This window comes from Chrysemys picta, chromosome 25 (genome assembly GCF_011386835.1).
Source record: "Chrysemys picta bellii isolate R12L10 chromosome 25, ASM1138683v2, whole genome shotgun sequence".
Taxonomy (NCBI): domain Eukaryota; kingdom Metazoa; phylum Chordata; order Testudines; family Emydidae; genus Chrysemys; species Chrysemys picta.
In genome coordinates this window covers 13,751,145-13,776,183 of record NC_088815.1, presented here as the reverse complement: position 1 = coordinate 13,776,183, position 25,039 = coordinate 13,751,145, and the positions used below count along the sequence as shown (strand labels likewise).

General features: G+C 54.6%; 1 protein-coding gene across 8 annotated transcripts in view; it reads right to left on the bottom strand.

Moving 5' to 3' along the window:
* Nucleotides 1-25,039, bottom strand: part of KCNN1 (potassium calcium-activated channel subfamily N member 1) — a 75,647-nt gene that overhangs the window by 34,223 nt on the left and 16,385 nt on the right. For 2 of the 8 annotated variants that reach the window (XR_010594865.1, XM_065578113.1), the window contains exon 1: nucleotides 18,825-19,424. Coding sequence is in view for 4 of the 8 variants with exons in the window: in XM_065578113.1 (XP_065434185.1) it covers nucleotides 18,825-19,364 (540 nt within the window). In the remaining 4 variants the exon portion in view is untranslated. Of the gene's footprint in view, nucleotides 1-3,118; nucleotides 4,459-4,515; nucleotides 7,645-17,453; nucleotides 18,212-18,824; nucleotides 19,425-19,851; nucleotides 20,005-25,039 lie in introns of those variants that run through there. The other 6 variants (XM_065578115.1, XM_065578116.1, XM_065578112.1 and 3 more) reach the window with 5 other exon arrangements.

Genomic DNA, 25,039 nt, shown 5'->3' with positions numbered 1-25,039 from the left:
CAGGGCGAGTGGGGAGCAGGGGGCACAGAGGCTGCAGGGGCAGGGGGCGCAGGGGGCACAGAGGCTGCAGGGGCGGGGGGCGCAGGGGGCACAGAGGCTGCAGGGGCGGGGGGGGGTGCAGGGGCTGCAGGGCGAGTGGGGAGCAGGGAAGCACTTAGCAACCCCCAACCAAGATCAGAGCGGGAGGGAGGAGGGGGAATGCAGGGTGCTCAGAGGAGGGGGCAGAGTTGGGGCAGAGACTTTGGGGAAGGGGTTGGAATGGGGGCGGGGAAGGGGTGGGGTTGGGGCAGGGGCCCCCTGGAGTGTCCTCTTTTTTAAATGTTTGAATACGGTAACCCTACACAGAACTCTTTCCCATACCTCGTCTATCTGAAGAGCCCCACAGCTCCTGAGAGACCTCCTCAGCCCAGTTCTAAATGCAGTGAGATACAGGTGTGGACGTGTATACAAAAGATACAGTACTGCGGGTCGGACTGTCTCTAAGTGTCTGGGCACCTGGCCAATTCCAAGTGTAGCACTTAACTGCCGTGCATACTGGAGAATAGAGACCAGCTGTACAGTGTTCTCCAACTTTCTTTTATGTCTGGTCTCTATTTTCTACTGTGCCTTGCAGCTACGTGTTCAACTCAGGTATTGATAGAAAAAAGCATATCCCTCTGTGGCTAAGGTGATATGATGAGCACCTACACACAATCTGGATACGCTGACTGGCTAGACAGACAGACCTGGTAGGGGCTAATGTAGGTTTTGCACCAACATGTAAAGGCCATCTCCGAAGGCAGCTCTCTGCAGAGCATGCACACAGCTCAGCTGGCCCACTGCAGAGCTGAGAGTTACAAAGATCTGCACAAAGCACCTGCAAGCAAGTCGGCCACCAAACTCCTGCATGGAACAGCTGCAGGCTAGTTAAAAACAAAAGGGGGGGGTGCGATTTCCCAGGACCACAGGCAACAAGGCCTTTTAAAAGCATGCAGCTGGTGCGAACTCACCCGCCGACACCCAGCCACACTTGTAAAATCCACCGGAGTGGCTGGGAGCAGGGAGGGGTTAGAGGGCAGGCTGGCACCGCCGGCTGTTGACTCTGGAGCGGGTGAGTATTGGCACAGAGAGAGCTGGATCTGGTCACCCGTGGATCTGTGCGTGGGCGCTGGCTGGGGCCTCAGAGGCAGCCCCAGCTCCTGGAGGGTGACTGATATAGCGAGAGAAGAAGCAATCCGAGTCTGAGTAAGTAATATTTAGCCCTCTACAGCACTTTGCTTCTTTCAAGCTCTGCACAAACCACTGTGCGGAGGAGCTCATCTCCAGAGATGAACCCCACAGTAGGAGCAGGCCTCGCCCCAAAGCAGACATACAGGGATCCCACCACCGACCACTGAAATGCAGCCACCTCTAGGGTGCAGCGCACCACCTGCTTAAACAGAGCAACAGGAATCCTTCGTGACAACGGGTTGGCTGCACAGTTCATCTGAAAGGCACCATCTGAAGCTGCATAGCAACCAGTCAGGAGCGATCCTTCAACACCAGGAGCTCCTGCACCACTTGTATTTTCTGTGTTGGTCTCCCATCCAACTACTGACCGGGCCTGGCTCGGCTTAGCAGAGAAGACCCAGCAGTGTGACAGGAGGGCTCAGAGAGCATCCCCACCTCACTCCTGCCTGGCATGGGATTACTCCAGCCAAGAACTCCCTGGTAAATTGGCTCTCCCCAGTTTCTTGCCACCAGGTGGCAGATGGAACAAAATCTCCTCTCTATCCAGAGCTTGGAGACTCATTTCTCCAGGGCCCTTGAGAGCTACACTGCTTATCTGAACAGAAAATAATGAACAAGGATCACAAGAACAAAGACAAGGGAGGCGGCAGGAGTGGAAATGTTTTGTTCTGGCCCAGGGATTGGGGGCTGAGGGGGACGGACCTAAGACTTGTCTCCGAAGGATCTGGGATGAGACAAACACAGGGTGCCAGTTACGGGGAAGTTCATTAAAACCCAGGAGGTGGGTTCAGAGACAGCAAAGCAGGCCCAAAAGAGTGGGGTAGATCAGATTTTCCCTGGGCCAAAAACTCCTACCCCAGGAGAATGGGGTAATCCCGCAGTGTCATCCCCACTAGTGCTGTGTGCCTGACGGAGTCTCGCTTCGCTGGCAACACTGAAAAAAATTGGGGGGGGAAATCATCTGGGGTCAAACTGCAAATGAAAAGTTTCACATTTTTTGCAAATCGAAAGTAAAAGGGTCATTGCTTTGGGTTGAACGAAATGTTTTGCTTTGATTTTGAGCATTTTAAAATGGTTTCGATTTTTTAACAACAGCAAAGGAAACTTCAAAATGGAAAGTCATTTTGAATGATCGAATTGCAGCATTTGGAGTTTTGCAGATTTTTTTAAGGTTTCTTTTCCACTGAAACCATTTGGCAAATTCACAAAACATTCCGGCGTCGCCGAACCTGCATTTTGCACTGGGGAAAAAAAAAAAGTTGCGGTCGAAAAAAGTTGCCCGGTTCTAGTTTCCAGCGTAGAGGCGCACACGCCATCTGACACAATGCAGACAACACACACACTCAAAATCATACACACATGCTCTCTCTCTCACACACATACACAACTTGTAATCACATGCATTCTCACACACAGGCACTGCTGTAGATGCACATAGTAACACACACAGAGATAGGTGCAAACAACCACACACACACACACACACACACACACACACACACACACACACACGTTAGGCAAATGTAGGTTCTCTCTTTCTCTCATTCCCACTTGCAACTCAACCAGCACTTAGCCCTAGTGGGCAGGCAGCATGGAGCCAAGGAACCACACAGCTATGCCAGCGCCTCCCTGCACGCTGCTGTCTGTCTGCACCCACCCGGACCTGCTGAATGCTGCCCCAGAGCCCTCTGGAGGCACTGAGCTCCTTCCAGCCAAGTGGGAGTGACATGGCTGCCTGAGATAATTACAACCCCGGCATTCGTGCCCCCGGCACGCCGCTCTCCCCCCGCCCGCCGCCAGAACGCTGCCAGTGGAACCCACCCTCCATGCAGCACTGTCGGGGTAATTACAGGGCTGGGGAGCGGAGTTGCTTTAAACGGGGGGAAGGAGGAAATCAAGCAAAAATTACCTTGTCATGCTGCCTTGGAATCTGACACTGGGAGAGACCGCGGGGGAATCGATGCTCCCGCATACGCAGCCCCTAGACACGCTGAATTACCGAGCACAGGAAATTCGGGGCGTTCGGTGGCGTGCTTGCCAGTGACAAAGGGCAGGCTGCCTGCGATCCGGGGGCAGACGACCGAAATAACTACGGGAGCAGTTTAAAAAAACAACCACCCCCCTCCCCATATTTTGCCCCCGATCCCACCCAAATTTGGGACCTAGACACGTGCCTAGTTTCTCTCTGTGTTGATGCGGCCCTGTGCACACACGGTCCCAGAGACCGAGCGGTGGTCACGCACCCCGGCCTGGTGCTGATCTCACACACATTCTGGTCACACACGGGCACACATGAGCCTGGGGCCAATCTCACACACATTTGTGTGTACACTCCCCTACAGAACCTCAGCATGCCCAGGTATCCTCTCTGTCTTCTCCGCTTACGGCCTCTTTAGTCTCCGGAAGATGCAAAGACCCCTCGCTTCGGCTGTTCATGGAAGAAACCCATTTGATGTTCAAACCCAGTTCACGTCACCTCCCGCGCGGTCCATCAGAGGCACCCGCTGCCCCTGTGGAACGGCCAGTGTAAAAGCAAATACTCCAAAACCCACAGGCTATGAGACAGAGCAGAGAGCGAACCGTGACCAGGGAGAGGCCCAGCACTACTCTCATCAGCATTCACAGGCCATGAGGAGCGCGCGGAAGGCGAGCGAGCAAGCCCCTGCCCTCCACATGGAAAGGAGAGAGAGACAGGCAGAAAAGAGAGACGGTGTTTTGTTGGTGCTATGGGGACGGGGGGTTGGATGCAGCCGGCGGCTCCGTACCCAGGAGTAATCAGTGCCAGGAAACCTCTCTTGCTTTCTGTCTCCCCGGGCCCACTTGCCCTCCCCAGCACATGAGTCAGCAGAACACGCTGGCTCAGGAGAGGTGTCTTTTCCAGTGACCCCATCTCCAGCTGTGATCTCCGGCAGACCTCCCAAGCTCAGCAGGGTCAGGCCAGGGTGCGAGACAGCCACAGGTGACGCAGGCTGTGTGCTGGTGACTCAGCATTGACCCCGCTGCCCCAGCGTGGTGGTCGGGGGAGCTGTGGGTGACAGCAGGGCGCTCTCCCTTCGGAATCGGCATTGGCCTCCGTTCCCCAGATGAAAGCCAGTGTAGGAGCAGAAGGCCGTGCTGCTCCAAATGAGATCCCCACTCTTCTCCTGCTCAGAGGGAGTTAACCGGCCCTTCCCCTAATCCACCTGCTCCATCACATGCTCCTCGCTCGCCTTGACCCACAGTGTCTCCCGCTCCCCAACCCCTTTCCCACAGCCCTACTTCAAAGCAGCCTCCACCCTTTCTTTCCAGCAATCACTTGGGTCCAACCTGCCTGGCCGATGCTCGTAGCCCTTCGCCAGCTCTCGCTCCGTCCGCTGGGTCACCCCCAGTGGATGAAGAGGTGGCGGCTGCACTAGCCCCCTGGAGCTGGGACGAGGTGCCAGATGGACATCCCGGCTTCTGTTCAGCCACAGGAGTGCGTGGCATGGATCACAAACTCCCCCTGCAAACCGGCCCCTGGCGTGATCCTCCCTCGTCCCTAGGATAGAGGGACCGCTGCAGGGGGCAGAAGTGAGCCCAGCCTGACCTCTTCAACCCTGCCCGCAGCTTTCCAGAACGTCAGCAGCCCTCCCTGACTCGCGGGCTGAGTCCCGCCAAACTCACTGCACCCAGGGGCTGCCCAAAGAGGTTTTAGCTGGAGCTGGCTTTTGCCCCCTCCCAGCCCGGCCTGGATTTGAACCCGCCACGTCGCAGCGAAAGGCTCCGTAGCGCATTGCCGACCCCTGAGTCGTCCAGCCCCCCAGCTGGTGCAAAGCAGCAAAGCTCCGCGGACTTCAATGGCGAAGCTGAGTCCTCGTCCCCCAGCTCCGTGCCAATCACTCCCCACAGCAGTACACCCTGCACACTGGCCCCTGGAAAGGCCCCGCGCCAAGTGCCCCCTCCTTCTTCTTAAAGGGGCAGTTCGCATTTCACTCCCTACCTAGTTTGGTTAATATTGCTGTTATTTATTTGTCACAGCCCAGAATCCAATCGCGCTCGGTGCTGTACAAACAAAACTGAAAGACAGCCCCATCCCCAAAGCACCGAGCCTGAGTCGCTATAGAAATGAACCAGCAATGAAATACACAAACGGAATTATTACTAATTAGAAAACCATTTTCTAAAAGGATCAAGAGCTGGGGTCTCTTACAAAACCTAGATTTGAGATGGTCTGACGCCAGCTGTGGGTGTGGTGAGAATTGCTTGGAGGGGTTGGTTTTTCTTAACGGTTTGGCGGCATTCCGCATTATTCCCTGCATGGTACACACCAAGAGCAGGCATTAAAAATAGATCGCTCTCGTCCAGGGTCATCGCCGTAATTGTGCACATGATTTAGTGGACAAATATTTGGGCTGAAATAATATTGTCAGCAGCCGCTGGGCACCAAAGGCAGCGACAGAGCTCGGGGAGTAAGCACGGGATGGAACTTTGGCTAAATATAAAAGTCAAACTTTCCAACATGCCAGTTTTAAAAATAGGGCTTGGGATTGGGGAAAAAACATAGACACCAGATGTGAAATGTTACAACCCACAGGCAAAGCTGGGACCACGGACTCAGACAGCATCCCTGAAAAGGGTCCCTCACGCCCATGGATATCAAACCAGAAAGTCTCCCCCCCCCCCGTCATGATACTGGTTAGAGCTCAAGTGAAAGAGGACTCCTGGGTTCCGTCCCCGGCGTTTAGAGGGAGGGTGGTTAGAAAAGGGGAGGGGGAATCAGGACTCCTGGGTTCTATTTCCAGCTCTGCCACTGACTTCCCCGGTGACTTTGGGCAAGGCACCTCCCCTACCCCACCTTGCCTCAGTTTCCCCGTATGTAACGTGGGCCCCTCTCCTGGCAGAGTGCCAGTTCCATAATCTCTGGATCCATTCCCAGGCGAACCGCTCCAGCTCCCCGTGACTCAGAGGAGCAGGAGAGGCTCTGACAGAGCATGAATTTCACTAGCCGAGGCCTGTTATTTCTGAGGACTGTAACCCCCCCCCCCCATATCCCCATTTCTCCTGCCACAGCTAAGTGCTCTCTGTGCTAGGACGTGACAAGGTTGGGGAGGTGGCATGAGCATCCGCAGGGATTTCTCTGCAGCAGAGACCAGAGAAAGCTTCCGAGACGGTGCCCAGGCTAAACTGGGGGAGAGGAGAAAATCTGATAAACTGTGGAGCAGAGAGGGTGTGATGGGCCATTTAACTGCTTCAGTTGTGAGGACAGGAAGGAGCAGGCCCTGGCCAGGGCAGTCAGGTAAGAGGTTGGGTTCACATTAGGATGAGCATCAGGGTGGTACCTCCCTGACTCTCCCCTTCCCCCACAATAATGTGCAAACTCTCCCATGAGGCCTGAAAATGAGAAACTGCAAATTTGGGGTCCTGGGTGGCTGGGGCGGCTCTCTGAGCCCAGGATTCCCCATCCCAGGATGGCGCTTTGGAACTAACGTCTCTGCACAGAGTCAGAGCTGGCAGGAATTAACTGCATGAACATTTTTCCAAAAGGAAAAATTTGGGGTTTTGTCAAAACTGAAATGGTCTGTGGGGAAAATGTCCGCTCAGTTTTGTGAGGGTCCAGGCCAGACCTGGCCTCACAAACGCTACTTCAACCTCTTGAATCGTTCAGTTTCAACAGAAAACGTCAGTAATAAAATAAAGAAAGAATGATAATAAACAACTCCTCCGTCCTGCTGATCCTTTCCGTCCTCCACCAAAGGAGAAAGGACGGTCTCGTTTGCAGGACCCCAGTATTATTCTTCCTTCATGCTAGGTGCAATTTAAGTATCAGGGGGTAGCCGTGTTAGTCTGTGGTGCCACCAGACTCCTAGGTGCAATTTAAGGCTCTGTGACAGTAGATAAGTATTTTTATCACTTACTGCTGCACGAATAATGGATTTTTTGGCTCGCTAGGAGTCCTGGGGGGAAAAATCATTTTGGGCCGACCCCAAACCAAAATGTTGGGGAATTTTGGGCAAATCAAAAAGTCGAAAAAATGTCATTCGGTTTCCAGCTTCTTTTCCCTTTACTTTTATTTTGAAAATGTTTTTAAAGAAAATTTTGAATCCAAAAGTCCATTTTTTGGTTAAGAAAATGTTCAAACAAAACGTTTTGACTTTTTTTTTTAAACCAAAACGGTTCGCCAAACTCAATGCAAATTTGTGAAATGTTTCAGCTGATCCAAATCTTCATCTTTCACCAAAAAAATAAAGTTTGGGTCAAAAATTCTCAGCCAGTTCTATTTCCCCCACTTTACAGATGACAAAGCAGAGACCCAGAGACACGCAGGCCTTGTCTACACTAGAAAAGAGCACTGCATGCAGGCGAGTTAAAATGGTACAAAGACCCTAGTGTGAATGTACACATAGCACATAACTATTTGCATACAGGACGGGGAATAAGCTGTATCCGTATAAGGTACCTTTACACTAATATAACTATGTCCACACGAGGGCTCTCCCCTGTATAATTATTTCAGGTTAAAAAAAAAAAAACCAACCCTTCCTAACCAATATAGTTATACAGTGTAAAGTGTAACCAAGGTCTTACTTACTAGGACTGCAGCTGGGAGATAAAACCTTCGCCAGAAGCGACCTTCTCAAGGTCACATGTTGTTGTTTGCAGGGTTGGTGTAGCCGGGTACGAGGGAGACAAGGTTGGGGGAGGGAATATCTTGTATTGGACCAGCTTCTGCTAGTGAGTGAGGTTGGAATCATTTGATTTTCTCCCCTGTTCTTCTGAGTTGAAGAATCGCTCTGAGGTAAGTTTGAACAGGTGAGAAAATTCAATCATATCACTGTCACGGAGTATTGGGGGGACTCAGGGCCCTGCGCCCCCGGCCTCCTGCGATTCACCATGACTCTCAGCCAGCCAGTAAAGCAGAAGGTTTATTTGGATGACAGGAATACAGTCCAAGACAGGTCTTGCAGGCACAGACAACAGGGACCCCCCTCAGTTAGGTCCATCTTGGGGTCCCAGGGCATCCCAGCCCCCCTTGGGAGGTCAGAGCAATCTCTGCCTCCTCACCATCTCACCACCCAGCTTCCACGACTCTGCCTTCAGCGACCCCTCCCACAGCCTTTGTTCAGTTTCCCAGGCCAAGGTATCACCTGGCCTTCAACCCCTTCCTGGGTTCTCATGTTACACACTCAGGTATGCGCCTTCGGGCAGACTCCCAGCCCGCAATGCAGACTATCCCAGCCACACTCCCCTGTCAGCATTCACAGACCACAGTAAGAACAGTCCCAGTTCGTCACATCTCCCCCCTTCGAGACCGAACTGAGCAGGGTCACTTTAGCCAGTGACCCGGGGAAGTTCGAACCTACCCCCGTTCCCATGGATGCCCCCGCATCCCTCTCATTCCTTGGTGAGAATTACACCAGGCTCCTCCAGTTTCACGCCCCCCCTTCGGTCGGGGGTGCTTGATGGCACTCGCAGTTCGCATGTGGGAAGGTTTATGCGGCCCGTGCCCTTTCCCCACCCCCATACCTCTGGGGCTCCAACTGGGCTGTGGTCTTCTCCCAGCGCTCCAGTCTGGAGGTCTGTGCTTTGGGCTCTCTTGGTTTAGAGCCGCCCTTTTAACCTTGGCCACCCTCCGGAAAGGATCCTTTATGCTGGGCAAGGGTCCTAAAGCTGTTTTCCCCTTGTCCCAGGCCTTCCTCCCCCTCTGACAGGGGTCACAGGATCCGCAGTACTGTCGGACAGTAACAAAGACCCCAGGCCAGTAAAAGCTCCGTAGCAGCCTCTGCTGGGTACGCCAGGTTCCCTGGTGCCCTGAGAGGGGAATGTCATGGGCCCGGCACAGCAGCTGGCGGCGATACTTCTGGGGTACCACCAGCTGCCTCCTGATCCCCCCTGACTCCATTTTCCCTGGGGGAGCCCATTCTCGGTACAGGAACCCCTTCTCCCACAGGAACCTTTTCCGGCCACCTCGTCCCATGGTCTGTACCGCATTGAGGTCGGCCAGGTCCCTTATCTTCCGCAAGGAGGGATCTCTCTGCAACTCGGCCTGGAACTCAGCAGCTGGGACAGGGATGGCCACCTGCTCTTTCTCGCCCGCTGGGTCTGAAGCTGCAGCCTCCCTGAGCCGTGTCCCTGGGCGTTCCCTCCCCACCAGGTTAGGGTCCTGCGCCTCAGGCAAGGCACCCCCCCCAAGGCCAGGGCGCAGTGCCCCTCGCCGGCTCTGACTGCGGGTCACAACCAGTGCCCTTTGGGGGTTGCTTGGCCAGTTCTCCAGGTCCCCCCCCCATCAATACCTCAGTGGGAAAATACGGGTGTACCCCCACATCCTTGGGGCCCTCCTTGGCCCCCCACTTCAGGTGTACCCTTGCCACGGGCACTTTGACTGGTGTTCCGCCCACCCCCGTCAGGGTCAGGTAGGTGTTGGGCACCACCTGATCTGGGGCCACCACCTCGGGCCGGGCCAGCGTCACGTCTGCGCCCGTATCCCAGTATCCATTGACCTTCCTCCCATCCACCTCCAGGGGAACAAGGTACTCTCTCCGGAGGGACAGCCCCGCGCCTACCGTATAAACCAAAAACCCTGAGTCTGGAGCATCCAGCCCCCTAGAGGAGCTGGCCCGGAGCTCTCCTCCCTCCTTAGCAGGTGGTACTCCGCCAGCCCCCCTTCCCTGGGAATGCTGCCTCTCGCCGGGCTGGGTCTCTACCCAGTTAACCCTCTGTGGGTTCGGTCTGCTCAGTTTGTCCCTGAGCCTGGGGCACTGGGCCCGTATGTGGCCTTTTTGGCCACAGTGGTAGCAGCCCATGTCCCATGGGTCCCCTTGAGTGGGTCGGATGGTCCTGACGCCGGATGTTCCCCTTTGATGGGTTTTTTTTGTATTTTCCCACGGGGAGGTCCCATGATGACTCTCTCTCTGCGTTGTGGTGGGACTGTTCCTTTGGGACTCCTCCCTGTTATCTCCTGACCGGCTCTTTACAAACTCATCGGCCAGCCGGCCTGCATGTCGCGGGTTCTCTGGCTTTCTGTCCACCAACCACAGCCTCAGGTCGGATGGGCACCGCTCATACAGTTGCTCCAGTACCAGCAGTTTGACCAGGTCCTCCTTCGTCTGGGCCCCATCAGCCCACTTGCTGGCGTATCCTTCCATGCGGACGGCTAGTTGCAGATATGAGATCTCCGGGGTTTTATCCTGACTCCGGAACCTTTCCCGGTACATCTCAGGAGTCAGCCCAAACTCACGTAGCAGGGCCTTTTTGAATAGTTCGTAGTCCCCTTTCTCTGCCTCTTCCAGTTGGCGGTACAATGCCACGGCTTTGGGGTCCAGTAAGGGGGTAAGGACCCAGAGTCTGTCCGTGGGATCAACCCGGTGCAGCTCGCAGGCCATCTCAAAGGCCTCCAGGAAGTCATCCATGTCCTCCCCCTCCTTGCGTGGGGCCAGGATGCACTTATCAAAGCTCCGTGCAGTCCTGGGTCCCCCCTCACTCACCACAGCCGGGGGTTCGCTGCCCTTCAATCTCGCCAGTTCCAGTTCATGCTGACGCTGTCTCTCTTCATGCTGTCTCTGTCTCTCTTTCTCCTCCTGTTCATGCTGTCTCTGTCTCTCTTTCTCCTCCAGCTCTCTCAGTTTTAGCTCTTTCTCCCATTCCAGCCAATTCCGCTCCACGGATGCCGAACGTCGCCGGGAGGATCCTCTGCTGGCCGGCGAGCTTCGCCGGGAGGATCCCCTGCTGGCCGGGGGGGTCACGGCGCCTTCGGTATTTGCTGGGCTCCTCCCCACCCTTCCCCTAGGCATAGGAAGGAGGGGTCTCGGGAAGCCCTCAGCAGCCGGCTGACCACTCCCAGCTGGGACAGACTCTGGTGCCTGCGCTGCATTTGCCAGGCTGCTTCCCTGAGACACAGGGATCAGTTCATTCGCGCGATCTTCCGCCTCCAGCCGGGCAATGAGCTGTTCTTTGGTGAGCCTCCCAATGCGCAGCCCCCTCTGCTTGCACAGCTCCACCAGGTCGCTCTTAAGCCGCTTGGCATACATCTTCCTGCTGGCCACTCACCGGCCTGTGTGCTCACAGCTCCCCACAGTTCCCAGGGGGACCCCTAGTGTGCCAGCCCTTCTCGAGGTCACCACCTCTCTGCCAGGGTCGAGCTGCAGACTCCTCCGCCCCTGGACCACTCGCTGCGATCCCCCCGGGGGACCCTGTTACTGCAAAAGTCCTTCTCGCTGGTCACACACTCCCAGGGGTAATAACCGTCTCTCTCTCACTCTTCAGCACACCTGGTCCCCGTCAATCCCCCTTCATTTTACTGCTCCCCAGTCACTTACTGCAGGAAGCGCCGTCCACGGGGTGCAGTAGATCCCGCCGCTGCCACCAGTTGTCACGGAGTATTGGGGGACTCAGGGCCCTGCGCCCCCGGCCTCCTGCGATTCACCATGAGACTCAGCCAGCCAGTAAAGCAGAAGGTTTATTTGGATGACAGGAATACAGTCCAAGACAGGTCTTGCAGGCACAGACAACAGGACCCCCTCAGTTAGGTCCATCTTGGGGTCCCAGGGCATCCCAGCCCCCCTTGGGAGGTCAGAGCAATCTCTGCCTCCCCACCATCTCACCACCCAGCTTCCACGACTCTGCCTTCAGCGACCCCTCCCACAGCCTTTGTTCAGTTTCCCGGGCCAAGGTATCACCTGGCCTTCAACCCCTTCCTGGGTTCTCATGTTACACACTCAGGTATGCGCCTTCGGGCAGACTCCCATCCCGCAATGCAGACTATCCCAGCCACACTCCCCTGTCAGCATTCACAGACCACAGTAAGAACAGTCCCAGTTCGTCACAATCACCCTCTTCCACCAAGAGAAGATCGGCCAATCCAAGATATTCCCTCACCCACCTTTTCTCTCCATGTCACCCAGCGAATCCTGCTTGGGAGTAGAACCTAGGTGCCTTCCCTCTCTGCTCTAACACATTAGCCTCCCCTCCCAGGAGTCCTATCTCCCAATCCCCTGTTCTAACCACTACACACCACTCCCCTCCCGGTGGCTGGAACAGAATGCAGGCGTCCCGCTACCCGCACTTGTGCTAAAAGAATACAGGGGGCCGGCAGGATCGCTGGCACAGGACAGTCTCAAATGCAACGTTTTCCTCTGCTGATCATTCTTTTTGCCTTTTGGTTTGCTTTCTCGAAGCGCGATGGGCCTGCAATTTGTCTTCTGGATGGGTGTGCTCCGTGCCTGCGCCGTCAGCCACGACCCGAAGGCAGCCGCTGGACTATTTCTTCCTGAACGTTTCCGAAATGAGGGGGAGATTAATTGGCTGTCTGCTTCTATTGGGCACCTTTCGCACACGGCCTCTTAGGAAACAATTTCCGAGCGACGGCCATTTGCCCCAGCTCCGGCCTCTCTCCAGGGCTGCGGGCTCCCAGCCATCCCAATGCCACACCACACAGGATGGTCGCCGGCCACTGCGTTCGGTAACGGCCTTTCCAAATGGTTCTGGTGGGCTACCTGCTTCGGGCCATAGGTGCTGGAACTCGGGGTGCTGCCGTACCCCCTGGCTGGAAGTAGTAATAACAACTCAAACACATGGTTTCCACCTTCAGCGCCCCCACTATAAAACACTGTTCCATCACCACTGGTGCCGGGGGTTTCGAAAGCCGGCTAGATCCACACGCTTCGCCCCCATCGGCATGACCTCGCACGCCCTGAGATCACCCATCCATCAAGCCAGGATCTGGCTGGGATCCAGTCTGGGGGTGGGGGGGGGCTGTGACCCCCAAGCTGGGAACCTCTGTGAGGTGGAAAATCCCCCGCAGCCTCTCTTCTTCCTGCTGTCTGCTCCCCTCACCATGGCCTTTGGGCTGGATTTGGCTGTTGGTTGTTGAACTCATGGGAGCCACTCGACACTGGGGTATGTGATAGCAGAGGTCAGGCCTTGGGCTCTTGGCTCAGAGGGGAGCGTTGAGATTCTGCTCTTTAATCCCGGCACGGCCAAGCTCAGCAGGGCATGATGTTACCTGTCCTGCGCGAGGGGCCTATGGAGCCGGTGGCTGTCGGGGTCATGGCGGGTGGATGGGGACGGGGCTGGCTGGAGGGCGCCTGATCTTTCAGGGATGTGTCTGTAGGGTGGGGATTGATGGCAAACAGAGGGGAGAAACCCCTGCACCCTACAGTGGTGAACCCCAGCCCCAGCCCTCAGGATGTGCAAGGGTATGATCCATTCTCTTGCCTTCTCAGCATAAATCACCAGGCAAACTGCAAAGCAGGGGAAACCTTCCTATGCAACTGCTGGTATGCAGCATCGGGCATTTAAGCCATCACTTGGAACAACACCCTGGCAGCATTCGCAACAAGGCAACCACTCCGGAGTTATTCATAGTAGACGATCATTGTGCTCAGCAGTTATATGGTGCCGGTCACCACAGGAGCTAGGCAGAACTCACTAGCTGCATTTTACAGGTGGGGAAACTGAGGCACAGAGCAGGGCAGCGACGTGGCCAAGTGTTGAGCTGGGGCTAGAAGCCAAGAGTCCTGACTGACATCCCTGTGCCTTAATCTCTAGGCCACACACCCTCCTTAAGCCAAGAAGAGAACCCAGGAGTCCTGACGCCCAGTTGTGTGCTCTCCCTAGCGTACAGCACCCCCTCCATACACTTGTTCTAGCTTTGCATTACAGTAGCACCTAGAAGGCCCAACTGAGATCAGGACACGTAGTGAGACAGTCCCCACCCCAAAGATTTATACTGCAGGCAACACACTCAAAGGTGGGAGGGGAAACTGAGGCACAGATAAGTGAAGTGACTTGCCCAAGGTCACCCAGCAGAACAGTGGCAGAGCTGGGACTAGAACCCAGGTTTCCGGAGTCTCAGTCCAGGGCCTCTGACTCTTTGCACAGCATTGCCTTCCACCACTGAAATGCCCGTGCAACGACCCAGCCGGTTAAATGCATCTGCTGTGGGTCCTGCAGATGCTGGGTCACGTTATATAATAAAATCTGCACCTTAGACGCAATTCTTGGCTCCTCCGCAATCAAGTTAATTGGAAAAGCCCCCACTGGGCGAAGGCGCTGCCACTGGTTTCCTGCCCTGTATAAACGCGGCCCCAGCTTGGCTCCGCGCGTGTCTGTTCCCTGTCTCCAGACACAGATTGCACTCAGGCCACTGTACTCATTACAAAGCGCTTAGAGCAAAGGGAGGTCGGCGCTGGGGGCTGTGTCCCCAGACATATGGGAGGAGCCCCCCCCCCCCCCCCGAGCTGCTGACGCAGGCCCACAGGCTGGGCCGTGGTGCCTGGTCCCTTCAGGCCCCATTCAAACCAAGGGAGGATCCGGCCCATTGCTCAGCACCTCGTTAACGATCCTTTACATGGGGACTGAGGACATGCAACGGACCGAGACTGTGTCTGCTCCGTGCTGCCTCTTGGTTTGAGCGGGTGCCCTTCTGTACCAGCTTCCCACCAAGGAGCTGGGAGCGCCTTTTGGGCATGGGCTAGGCGGGGATTATCTTGCATCGTACCGATGGGGAAACTGAGGCCCAAAGAGGGAAGTGGCTTGGCCAAGGTCACGCAACAACTGGTAAGAGCAGAGCAGCCCTGACCCTGAAAGCGAAAGACCCCCTCGCCCTTTCCTTTCATTGGCTATGGGAGGCGGTACAGATGTGCTTTTAGCTTCTGAATCATTCCAAACCTCGCTTTAGTGGAGGGCAGGCTAGTGGGGCAGGCGGAGTCAGGACTCCTGGGTTAGGGGGAACAACAGAGGCGATTTGGAATCTCACTGCCTCGGGTCTGTTCGCAGGTCTGTCCCCGACTCACTGCGCGACCCTCAGCCACGCGTCCCTGCCCTCGTTCCCCTGTTTGCTCACCTGATGCTAATGGGCGCTGCCACCCCCTGCCCAGGCCTGGGCTTTTTATTGTTTATTGAGTCAGGGGGAGGGGGTCGCTACGTTGTCTTTGGGATGCGCTTTGCCATCCTCGGTGAAAGTCACAGAACTGCAAAGCATCAAACTGTCGTTCTAGACCTTCCCCTTCCTGCTTCCATGGAGATCAGAGGATCCAGGCAGCGGTTCTGATCCTGAAAACCCTTTTCCCCTCTGCCAGGAGCCTTCCCGCACACAAGCACCCTGCCAGAGCCAGCCAGCTGCGCAAAGAAAGGCTTGCAGGATCGGGCCCATACATCAGAACTCCTCCGTTGTAGCTACAGACACAACTCACTAGGAGAGGGGTGTCTCTGAGAGAGAGACACACAAACACACACATCCCACCCCTTCTGAAGGGCAGATTGCAAAGCCTCTTCCTAATTTACCGACTTCCCCGGGGCTGTGATTGGCAGGAGTGGGGGGGAAGAGTGGGCCAGGGATGCTTATTTGGGGGCAAGAGTGTCTCTTTATAGACCCCGTAGCTTTGAGATCCAGGTGCAACGTTGAGATGCATTTCGGCCTTGACTTTGGCGTGGCTGCGTTTTATTGCGGGAAATACTCAAATGACATAAAACCAGGAGCTGCACATGCGGCGGTGTCGCGGGACTCGCCTCCGTAGTGGCGAACCCCATGACTGTCACTGGATGGGCAGTTCCCTTCCCTAGGATCCCAGCTTTCTTGTTCAATGCTGCCTGCCTCCATTTGCATGGTTGTAGCCTCCCTTTGCACCCCAGGTGACAGACTAGTCCCCCAGTTGTAATAGATTAGAAGGCCTTTCTCGGCAAACAAATGTCACGAAGCCTGGATCTGCAGCCATACAAAGGTTACTTATGACAGTTTTTTAAAACCTCCCACAATCCCCATATACGAGGCAGTTATCAAATATTCTCAGGCCGCGACCGGTCCCTTGGCTGAACAAACTCAAAAAGGGTAGATTTTGATCTCTTCACTGACCCATTACCATTGCAACCGTCTGGGCCAGATCCTCAGCTGGTTTAAATCAGGAGAGCATCACTGACAGCAAGAGAGCGACACTGATTTATAACAGGTAAGAATCCGGCCCATTGGCTTCAATGGAGCGGTGCCAATTTACCCCAGTTGGGGATCAGGCCCCACTGATTTACCCCAGCTGATCTGGACCATTTATGGAAAGGCACCATCACTTTTTTGGGGGGGGGGGGCAGTAGGAAGGGTATTAAAAGTAAAGGGTGTCATTCAAAGGTCCTGCAAAACAGCGCGGGATTTCCCTTGCTCTAAAAAGACAATTTCCTGCATTGGGTGGCACTGACTGATACTGATAAAAGGCTACATTTAATCAAGCAGTTTTCAAAAATTTGATTCTCCCCCTTCCTGGACCTATTTCGGAGTCCACTTCCCCAGCGCTGCTCTGCTTCATCTCCCAGCCTGTGATGGAGGCAGCGAGGACATGAATGTGACATTTCTATTTTCCTTTCCCTTCATCCTAAGTCCCCACCAGCACTCCTCCCTCCAGTCGCTGAGCTCTACAGCTGCTGGTGACAGACAATTTTAAATGCACATTGCTGCTAATTCTATAAACTCAGTGGGTGCAGAGAGAGAGAGAGAGAGAGAGAGAGAGAGGCCCCTTCCTTTCATATCCATATAAATTGACTTTGCAATAGCAATTCAATGGCTTTTCCACACCTCTTTCTGCAAGCCAGGTTTGGGAAATACTGTCAAGCTACTGCAGTGTTCTAGGGTTGGATGGCTGGACTTCACTGCAGAAACACTGAACTGCTAAGCTAGCCAAGTCAATACCTACATGGAGATGCAGCTGTTTGCAGACACTAAACTTGCTAACCCATCTCTACACGGCTAACGCTACCCGACCACACTCCCACTCCATTAGGAAGTGGCATTATGTTAAAAAACCAAACCAGTTGTTACTCTGGAAAAGCTCCAAACTCCTTCTAATACAAGACATTACTCGCAACTCATGACTTTTAATCTTAAAGTCTTGGATCCCCTTTGAGAAGTTACAAAAGGCAAAAGCACAAAGAGAATGCATTTCGTTTTTTCAGTCTCTCTGATGAATTATCAGGGGTCTTTAATCCTCTATAGAAAACCTTGCAATCAATCAATAGGTTAATTAAAAAAGAGAAAATTCCGATGGTGCAGCTGAGATCAAACAAGACATGAACACCTTCGTTAGATGTAAAGGCCTGATTTTAACTCACTGAACTCAAGGGGCTTTGGATCAAGCCCAAATATATTGAGTGAGATTTTCAAAGGAGTGAGTTCCATTGGAATTCCATGGAACGGATGCACCTAAATCACTTAGGTTCTGATTGAAAACTCCAGCCTTTACTTTGGGTCGTTCTCTGAGCCTCTGCGCAGATAGATACACACACGTACACACACAAGCTATCCTCACCTCTATCTGCCACAGCTACGAATCCCCTTGGATTGAACGGGTCTCTGCCCAATGCCAGGGATATCAGAAAGTTCCGTTTGAAGAACGCTCCCCTCATTCCAAGCCCTCTGCTCCTTCAAGGTTTACTGAACGCCAACGGGAGGAGGATCAAAGTCATGTTCAGGTGCCATAAGTCAGCAGACCCGAGACAGGTGAGGCTACCGCCCATTTATTTCCATTTCCCAGACCCCAGAGTGTGAGCGTTTGGGACTCGTCTGGAGAGGGACTCAAACAGCACGTTAGCCACAACTGACAGGAAAACAACCAGCCAACCAGAAAACAGAATGGGGGTGAAACTCAAGGTTAAGGGGAGTGACAAGGACAGGGATTCTTAACCATCTCCAAACCAAGGCCCCTTTCCCCACCCAGAGATCACCCTCCTCCCAGCCACCTGGGGCCTAGCCAAGACCCTGCCCCCCTTTTCCCATTTAGCACTGCAGGAAGAGCAGGGTGGGCGTGGCCCCCTGACACCTGTGGGATTGTGACCCCCAGGTTGAGAGCCACTGGGTAAGGCCATAGTAACATTTGGTGAGCCAACAGAGAGCATTGCACACCCTTACAAACCAAATTATCCCTGAATCATTCCTCGGGCCCAGTCTCACAGACCCCTGCGGACCCGTCAGTCTCAGAGAAGGACAAAGCCCAGCACTGATTTTTCAGCCACTTTCAAGAACCCCCCCCTAATTGAGCGCCACATCCTTCAGCTCAGAAAGAAGCAGGGCTCACACCCAGACCTGACGGACGAGCCCACCCCCATCCCACTCGGCAGGGCCAGGACTTCACTCCCACAGCATGATGCGGGGAGGGAAGAAGGCAAAGTTTGAGCCTGTCATCAAAACGTTCCAAAACCCAGCGGTTCAGGCCGGGGGGGCCCCGGGCAGTGGGAAAGAAATATATCCAGGTTTCTATCCCCCCTTCCTAACCACACAGAAAGGAATCAGGTTTTTAACACGACCCCGGTACCTACATTTTCCTTGGTAAGTCCCGGGCTCTTCAGACAAAGATCTGCCTGCAGCCAAGCATCATTAAACACCCCCCCCCCCGCGCGCCCCGATTGGGTCTATCGGGTTCTCTCTCTCCCCACTTCACTGATCTCCCCTCTGCCGGCTGCAGAGAGCTGGACTCAGAGAGCAGGGCTGCTAGCAGATTCCCCCCCCCCCCCAGTGGTGCATTGTGTGAGCTTTACAATCCAAACACACACACACACAACAGGGGGACCAAACTGCACCGCACAATGACACTGGGCGAGGAGGCGCTAGGAAGAGCACGGGGGGGAGAGCACAGTCCCCAGAGAACACACACACACACACACACACACACACACACCCCTACCTGCTGTTCCGGGGGGCTCTCGGACCCGCAGCGCTGCGAGGCGCAGGAGACGCTGGGGCTAGAGAAGTTTGCGAGCCGCAGGCTCGGAGCTCGCCGCCCCGCCTCGCCCCCGGCTCGCCGCTGACAGCGGCAGCGCTGCGGTAACCGCTCGAGCCGGTGCGGCGGTTCGCTGTCTCCCGGCGGCTCGCCGCGGCTCGCCGGCGGCAGGTGCGGCAAAGGCTGGCGGGGGCAGCGCGGCTCGGGGCCCCCCGGCGGAGACGGGGGCTGGGGCCAGCGAGCCCGCTCCTCTGCTCCGCAGCCCGGCGGGAGGCGGCAGCCGCCCGGGGCAGGGGGCGGCTCCGATGCGCAGCAGCAGCGGGGGGGGCCGGGCCCCCCCGGGTCGGGGGCTCGCGGGTGCAGCGCGGGGGGGCTCCCGCGGGGAAGCGCTGCCGGCGGCGGGTGGCGCAGGGCGGCGGGCGAGCGCTGGACGGATCCCGGGCGCCGCGGGGGCTGGCGCTGCGGGTGGTGCTGAGGGACAGCTCCCTGCGAGCGCCGCGGCATGGCCGGCCCGGCCCCGCTCGCGCTGCCGCGGCTCCCCGGGGTGCTGGGGGAGCCCGGGCGGGCCGCCGGATTGGTGGGCTCGGCCAGAACTACCCTCATGACGCACCCCACCCCCCCCCGCTCCCTCCTCCCCTCCTTAGGCTCAGGGCCACGCCCCCATCGACAGAGAAATGTTCCCTGCCCACCTGGCCAGGAGGGGTAAGGGGGGGGGGTCTGAGCTGCCCCCCCTCCGCCCCCCACAGTTTTGCAGCAGCAAGGACAAGACAGCTCAGATGGAACCAGCCCAGTCCCAGAGGGGAGCCCTTCCTGTCCCCCTCACCCCACCCATCATCTCACTCCCTGGGCAGGTGAAGCAGGCAGGGACCTCCTGGGCAGGAAAAGGGAGCCCCTCTCTTGAAACCAAAACGCACCCCAGGGGAGATCACCGGATCTGAAGGAGCCCCAACCTCCGGGCACCAGGGCCTGGCTTTGCCATCCTGCGCCTTACCTGCTCCGCGCCAAGGGCGCCCGGCTGGAATCGGCCCCTGGCTTTTAGAGCGCCCGGGGCGTGTCTGCGTGGGGATGGGGAGCAGCCGTTCTAGCGAGGGCTCTTGCTCCGTCTGTCTCCTGGGGACCAGGTGCCATTGGGTTCCCTAAACACCTGGGCGGGAGAGCAAACAGAAGTCATCAGCCTGGAAGAGCGACAACAGACTCACGCAAACAGCCAGCCCAGAGCTACCCACAACGTCACACTGAAGATATGACTTGATACCAGTGTAGGTAAACGGATGCAACTTTGGGGCCTTGTCTACACTAGAAAGTTGAACCACTTTAACTTTCCCGGTATACGTAAAGCGGTACAGCCTGCCCTAGTGTGGATCCAGTTATACTGAGATGTATTAGCAGAGCTAGTCCCACATGGCAAGGGGCATACGTGTTACTGACCTAAGGCACCTTTATACCAATATAACTGCGTCCACATTAGGGATCAGACTGGTATAAATCATCAATAACAATCACTCCCAACCTCCCCTAGGTCTGGTACAGAATCTGTGTGCAGAGCCACTGAATGCAGCATTATAGGGTTAGACACATCCTTTAAGGCTAGGTTTCAGAGTAGCAGCCGTGTTAGTCTGTATCCGCAAAAAGAAGAACAGGAGGACTTGTGGCACCTTAGAGACTAACAAATTTATTAGAGCATAAGCTTTCGTGGACTACAGCCCACTTCTTCTATATGCATCTGAAGAAGTGGGCTGTAGTCCACGAAAGCTTATGCTCTAATAAATTTGTTAGTCTCTAAGGTGCCACAAGTACTCCTGTTCTTCCTTTAAGGCTAGTGTTCAGTGGGACTTTGTAGCCCAGGTGTTCTCTGGAGTAATTATTAGCACCTTGACGGAGAAACTGAAAAACTTTTTACGTGACAAGACTAGAGTTTAAGATTCTTTCCCCCTCTTGCAATAATTAATGACTCAAATTTAAAGGCCAGATGGACCATTATGATCAGCTAATCTGACCTCTTGCGTAACACAGGGCACAGAATTTCAACCGGTCATTCGTGCACCATGTCTGAGCAGAGCATGTCTTTTAGAAAGATCCAATCTTCATTTAAAAGGCTATAAGTGATGGACGTCCCCTACTTATGGGGTAAGGAGCGCTAATTATGGATGAGATCCAGAAGGTGGAGATGTTTAATGTGAATGTTGCTTCAGATGTCACTGGAAAGGTTAATGGTGACCAGATACGCAACACAAATAATATTAACAAGGAAGAAGGGGAAATGGGTTAAAGAATATAGAGAAGTGAGATGTATTCAAGTCAGCAGGGCCAGATGAATTTCTCCATAGGGTACTTAGGGAACTAGCTGAAGCAATCTCGGCACCATTAGCAATTATCTTTGAGAACCCGTGGAGGACAGATGAGGCCCCAGGGGACAGAAGAAGGACAAACATTGCACTTATCTTTAAAAAAGGGAACAAATCGGAACCCTAGAATTATAGACCAGTCATCTTAACTTTGATACCTGGAAAGATACTGGAATAAATTATGAAGCAATCAGTTTGTAAGCACCTAGAAGATAATGGGGTTTCTAAGGAATAACCAGTATGGCTTTGTCAAGAACAAATCATGCCAAACCAAACCAATTTCCTTCTTTGACGGATTACTGGCCTAGTGGATGGGGGGGCGGGGGAGCAGGAGACGTGATCGATCTTGATTCTCGTCAGGCTTTTGATACAGTCCCACGTGACATTCTCATAAGCAAACTAGGGAATTGTGGTCTAGATGGAAACAGAAGATGGGTGCACAAGTGGTTGAAAGAATGTACTGAGAGAGTAGTTATCAATGATTCACCCCAAGTGGGGTACCCCGGGGATCAGTTCTGGCTCCAGTACTATTCAATATTTTCATTAGTGACTTGGATCATTGAGTGGAGAGTATGCTTATAACATTTGCAGATGGCACCAAGCTGGGAGGGGTTGGAAGCACTTTGGAGGGCGGGATTAGAATTCAAATGACCTTGACAATTTGGAGAGTTGGTCTGAAATCAACAAGAGGAACATTAATACAGACAATTGTAAAGTACTACCCGTGAGTAGGAAAAATCAAATGCACAACTACAAAATGGGGAATAACTGGTGAGGTGACGGTACAGCTAAGAAGGATCTGGGGGGGGATAGTGGATCACAAATTGAATGAGCGTCAGCAGTGTGATGCAGTTATAATTGTGGGGCATGTCAGCAGGGGTGTCATATGTAAGACCTGGGAGGTAATTGTCCTGCTCTAGTCAGCACTGGGGAGGCCTCAGCGGGAGCACTGCGTTCGGTTCTGGGCACTGCACCTTCAGAAAGATGTGGACAAACTGGAGAGGGTCCAGAGGAGAGCTACAAAAATCACCCCAGGGTTAGAAATCCTGAGCGCGGAGGGAAAAATTTAAAAGCTGGGCATGTTCAGTCTTGAGAAAAGAGGGGGAGGGGTCTGGGGGGGTCTGATAAGAATCTTCAAATATATGACGGGCTGTTATAAAGAGGACGGTGATCAATTGTTCTCCCTGTCCACGGAAGATAGGGATTAGTCTGCAGCAAGGGAGATTTAGCTTAGATATTAGGACAAACTTTCAGGGTAGTTACGCTCTGGACCAGGCTTCCAAGGAAGGTTGTGGAACTCCCATCACTGGAGGTTTTTAAGAACAGGTCGGACAAACACCTGCTAGGGTTGGTCAAGGTTTACTTGGTCCTGCCTCGGTACAGGCGGCTGGACTTGATGACCTCTCAGGGTCCCTTCCAACTCTACATTTCTGCGATTCTGTGGAGAATCCACCCATCCCTAGGTAAGTCGTTCCGATGCTTAATTCCCCTCCTTGTTAAAAATCAGGTTCTTATTTCAACCGTTCTTTCCTTGCTCACACTGGTGGAAATCAGGAATGATTCCACTGCTGCGTATAAGGTTATACCAATATAAAACTGGTGTAAGAAAGAGGATCAGGACCATTGCTTTTGGTCTGGATCCATGTATGTTGCACCATCAAAGGCCTTAGTAAATAAAATAAAGATGAGACCTGTTAGTTTCACCTGGAATCACTTTTTTTTTTAATACTGCAAATTCTGTACAATTTGGCCTCAGGTTTGAAAACTTCCCCCGAGCGTACAAACCAACACGATGCAAATTTGTAACAGAACCGCCAAACCGGATCCACCTAGCATGACTGAGAGTGGGTGCTGGGAATACTTGGGGACATGAGGCATAGAGGGGTGCTAGGAATATTTTGCACGGCCCTGGCCATCTCGAGGAAGGATGGAGTTGTGAAGGCCCAGCATGGGGAGTCAGGTACCTGGATTCTATTCAGCAGGGACGTGCTAGGGAGTGGGAGATTACCCTGCCTGATGTGCGACTTTCCTTGCCCACACCAAGAGGTGCAGCTGCCTTCTCGAATGATAGCGTGTTTCCCTTCCTCGTAAAGCCAAAGCACCTGGGGCGGGGCACTGTGCTCTGGGGCTGAGGCAATGCCATGAACAAGCAGCTATACGGTCCCGGGCGGGAGGGGCACTGTGAGAGCAGAAGAGGATATTTTACTACCTGTGGAGGGCAAGCACCCAGCCACTGAGTATTATATATGGGGATGCTGGCAAGGGTCCAGAGCCAGATCATTTTCTCTCCATTGTGCCAAATTTATTGCACGAATATGGTCTCCAATTTCTTTTTAATATTTTGATGGGGAGGAAAAATGAACCTGGCAGGGTGGCTACAAAGGACACGTTCTTAGAGCGGGACTCACCCAGCCAGAGACCAGAGGCCTGATCCCCCAGCCCCCCAAGCCTTACCCAGCCATTGACACCCAGGCGAAGAAGGTGCAAACTGCTCCCAGATCAGAGTGGACTCGCTCCCTTTGCACTGGTGCAAACAATTGCGTGATGTGCAAGGGCAGAGAGGGAAGCAGGCCTCCTGGCCACATTTTGAGTCATGTTAATTAAAAGCAGGACCCTTTCCCTTTAAGAGGGATGGGGTCCATTTGCCTTGCAAATGCACACGATTGCTGGATGCATTGCAGCATGGCCTAGAGGCTCCAATCAGCAGCCGCACCCCCCGGGCCCTCCCCCAGTGCTCGGTGCAGTACACACAGGCAATGAAAGGCAGTCCCCCCCACCCCCAAAGAGCTTGCCATCTGGTCTGTTCTCACTGCAGGGTTAACTCCAGTTAATCTACACTCAAGTGTTAGCCCAGCCCAAGCGAGAGCAGCCTCTGCTGAAATAATACTGGGGGGAGCACAGAGCGGCTGCCAGCCGCTGATGCGCTGTGCTCACTTGAGCTGTAGCTCGGACCCCCGGCCCAGCCAGCCAACTGCTGGTAAAAGCACCACTGTGCTGGAGTGAAGGGTTTGGGTTGTGTGTGGACGGGACTCGAGCCGTAACCTGAGCTCACTCCGCAGTGAAGACAAGCCCTAGGTGAATCACACGGCACAACTGGGACGGGGTGGAGGATGCACAGACATGGGGAGGAGGGAGGGTGACAGGGACACTGCTCCCACTAAGCGCCGTGGCCCCCGCTTTTAATCTGCCTGTCACCATCACTCCTGCCGCTCACTTCGGGGCATCCACCTGCTACGCTTCATGATTCATTCAGGCCTTGTCTTCCCGTTGCCCAGCATCACTGGCCAGGACCTCACGTGTCCTATTCATTAGCACGGATGAGCCACAAGACATCACACCCTTCCGCCTCCGCTCTGCATCCCACCGAGCTGCTGTTCCAGCTCTTCGGCTTGTCCCATCTTCACTCTGGCCCGGGGGGGGGGCCTCAGGAGCTGGAGAGAGCCAGCCATCAGTGAGGGCATCTCAAAGGCCTGCTGTCCCCCCACCCAGCCCGCAAAACATACAGCCCCTTGCCCCGGGGCACAAAGCATTTGTAAGCACCCTCCTGCTTCTTGCCGGGAGCCAGAACCGGTGCTGTCCCAGTGTGGAAATGGCAACGCGCGTGTGGAGCGAGGGGAACGGACACCAGGGCGAGGGGCCCATTGGCGGGGAAGGTCTGAGAGAGACGAGGAGAAGGAAAGCAGGGAAAACGCGTCCTGCTGGAGAAATCTACCAGCCCGAGGAAGCGTTTGCCAAGGGAAGCGATGGAGACCCCGCGGGGTGTTTGAAAGCAAAGTGGACGCAGTGCTGGGGAATATCCGGAGAGGGACGACCCTGGGCTGGTGAGAGGAGCCG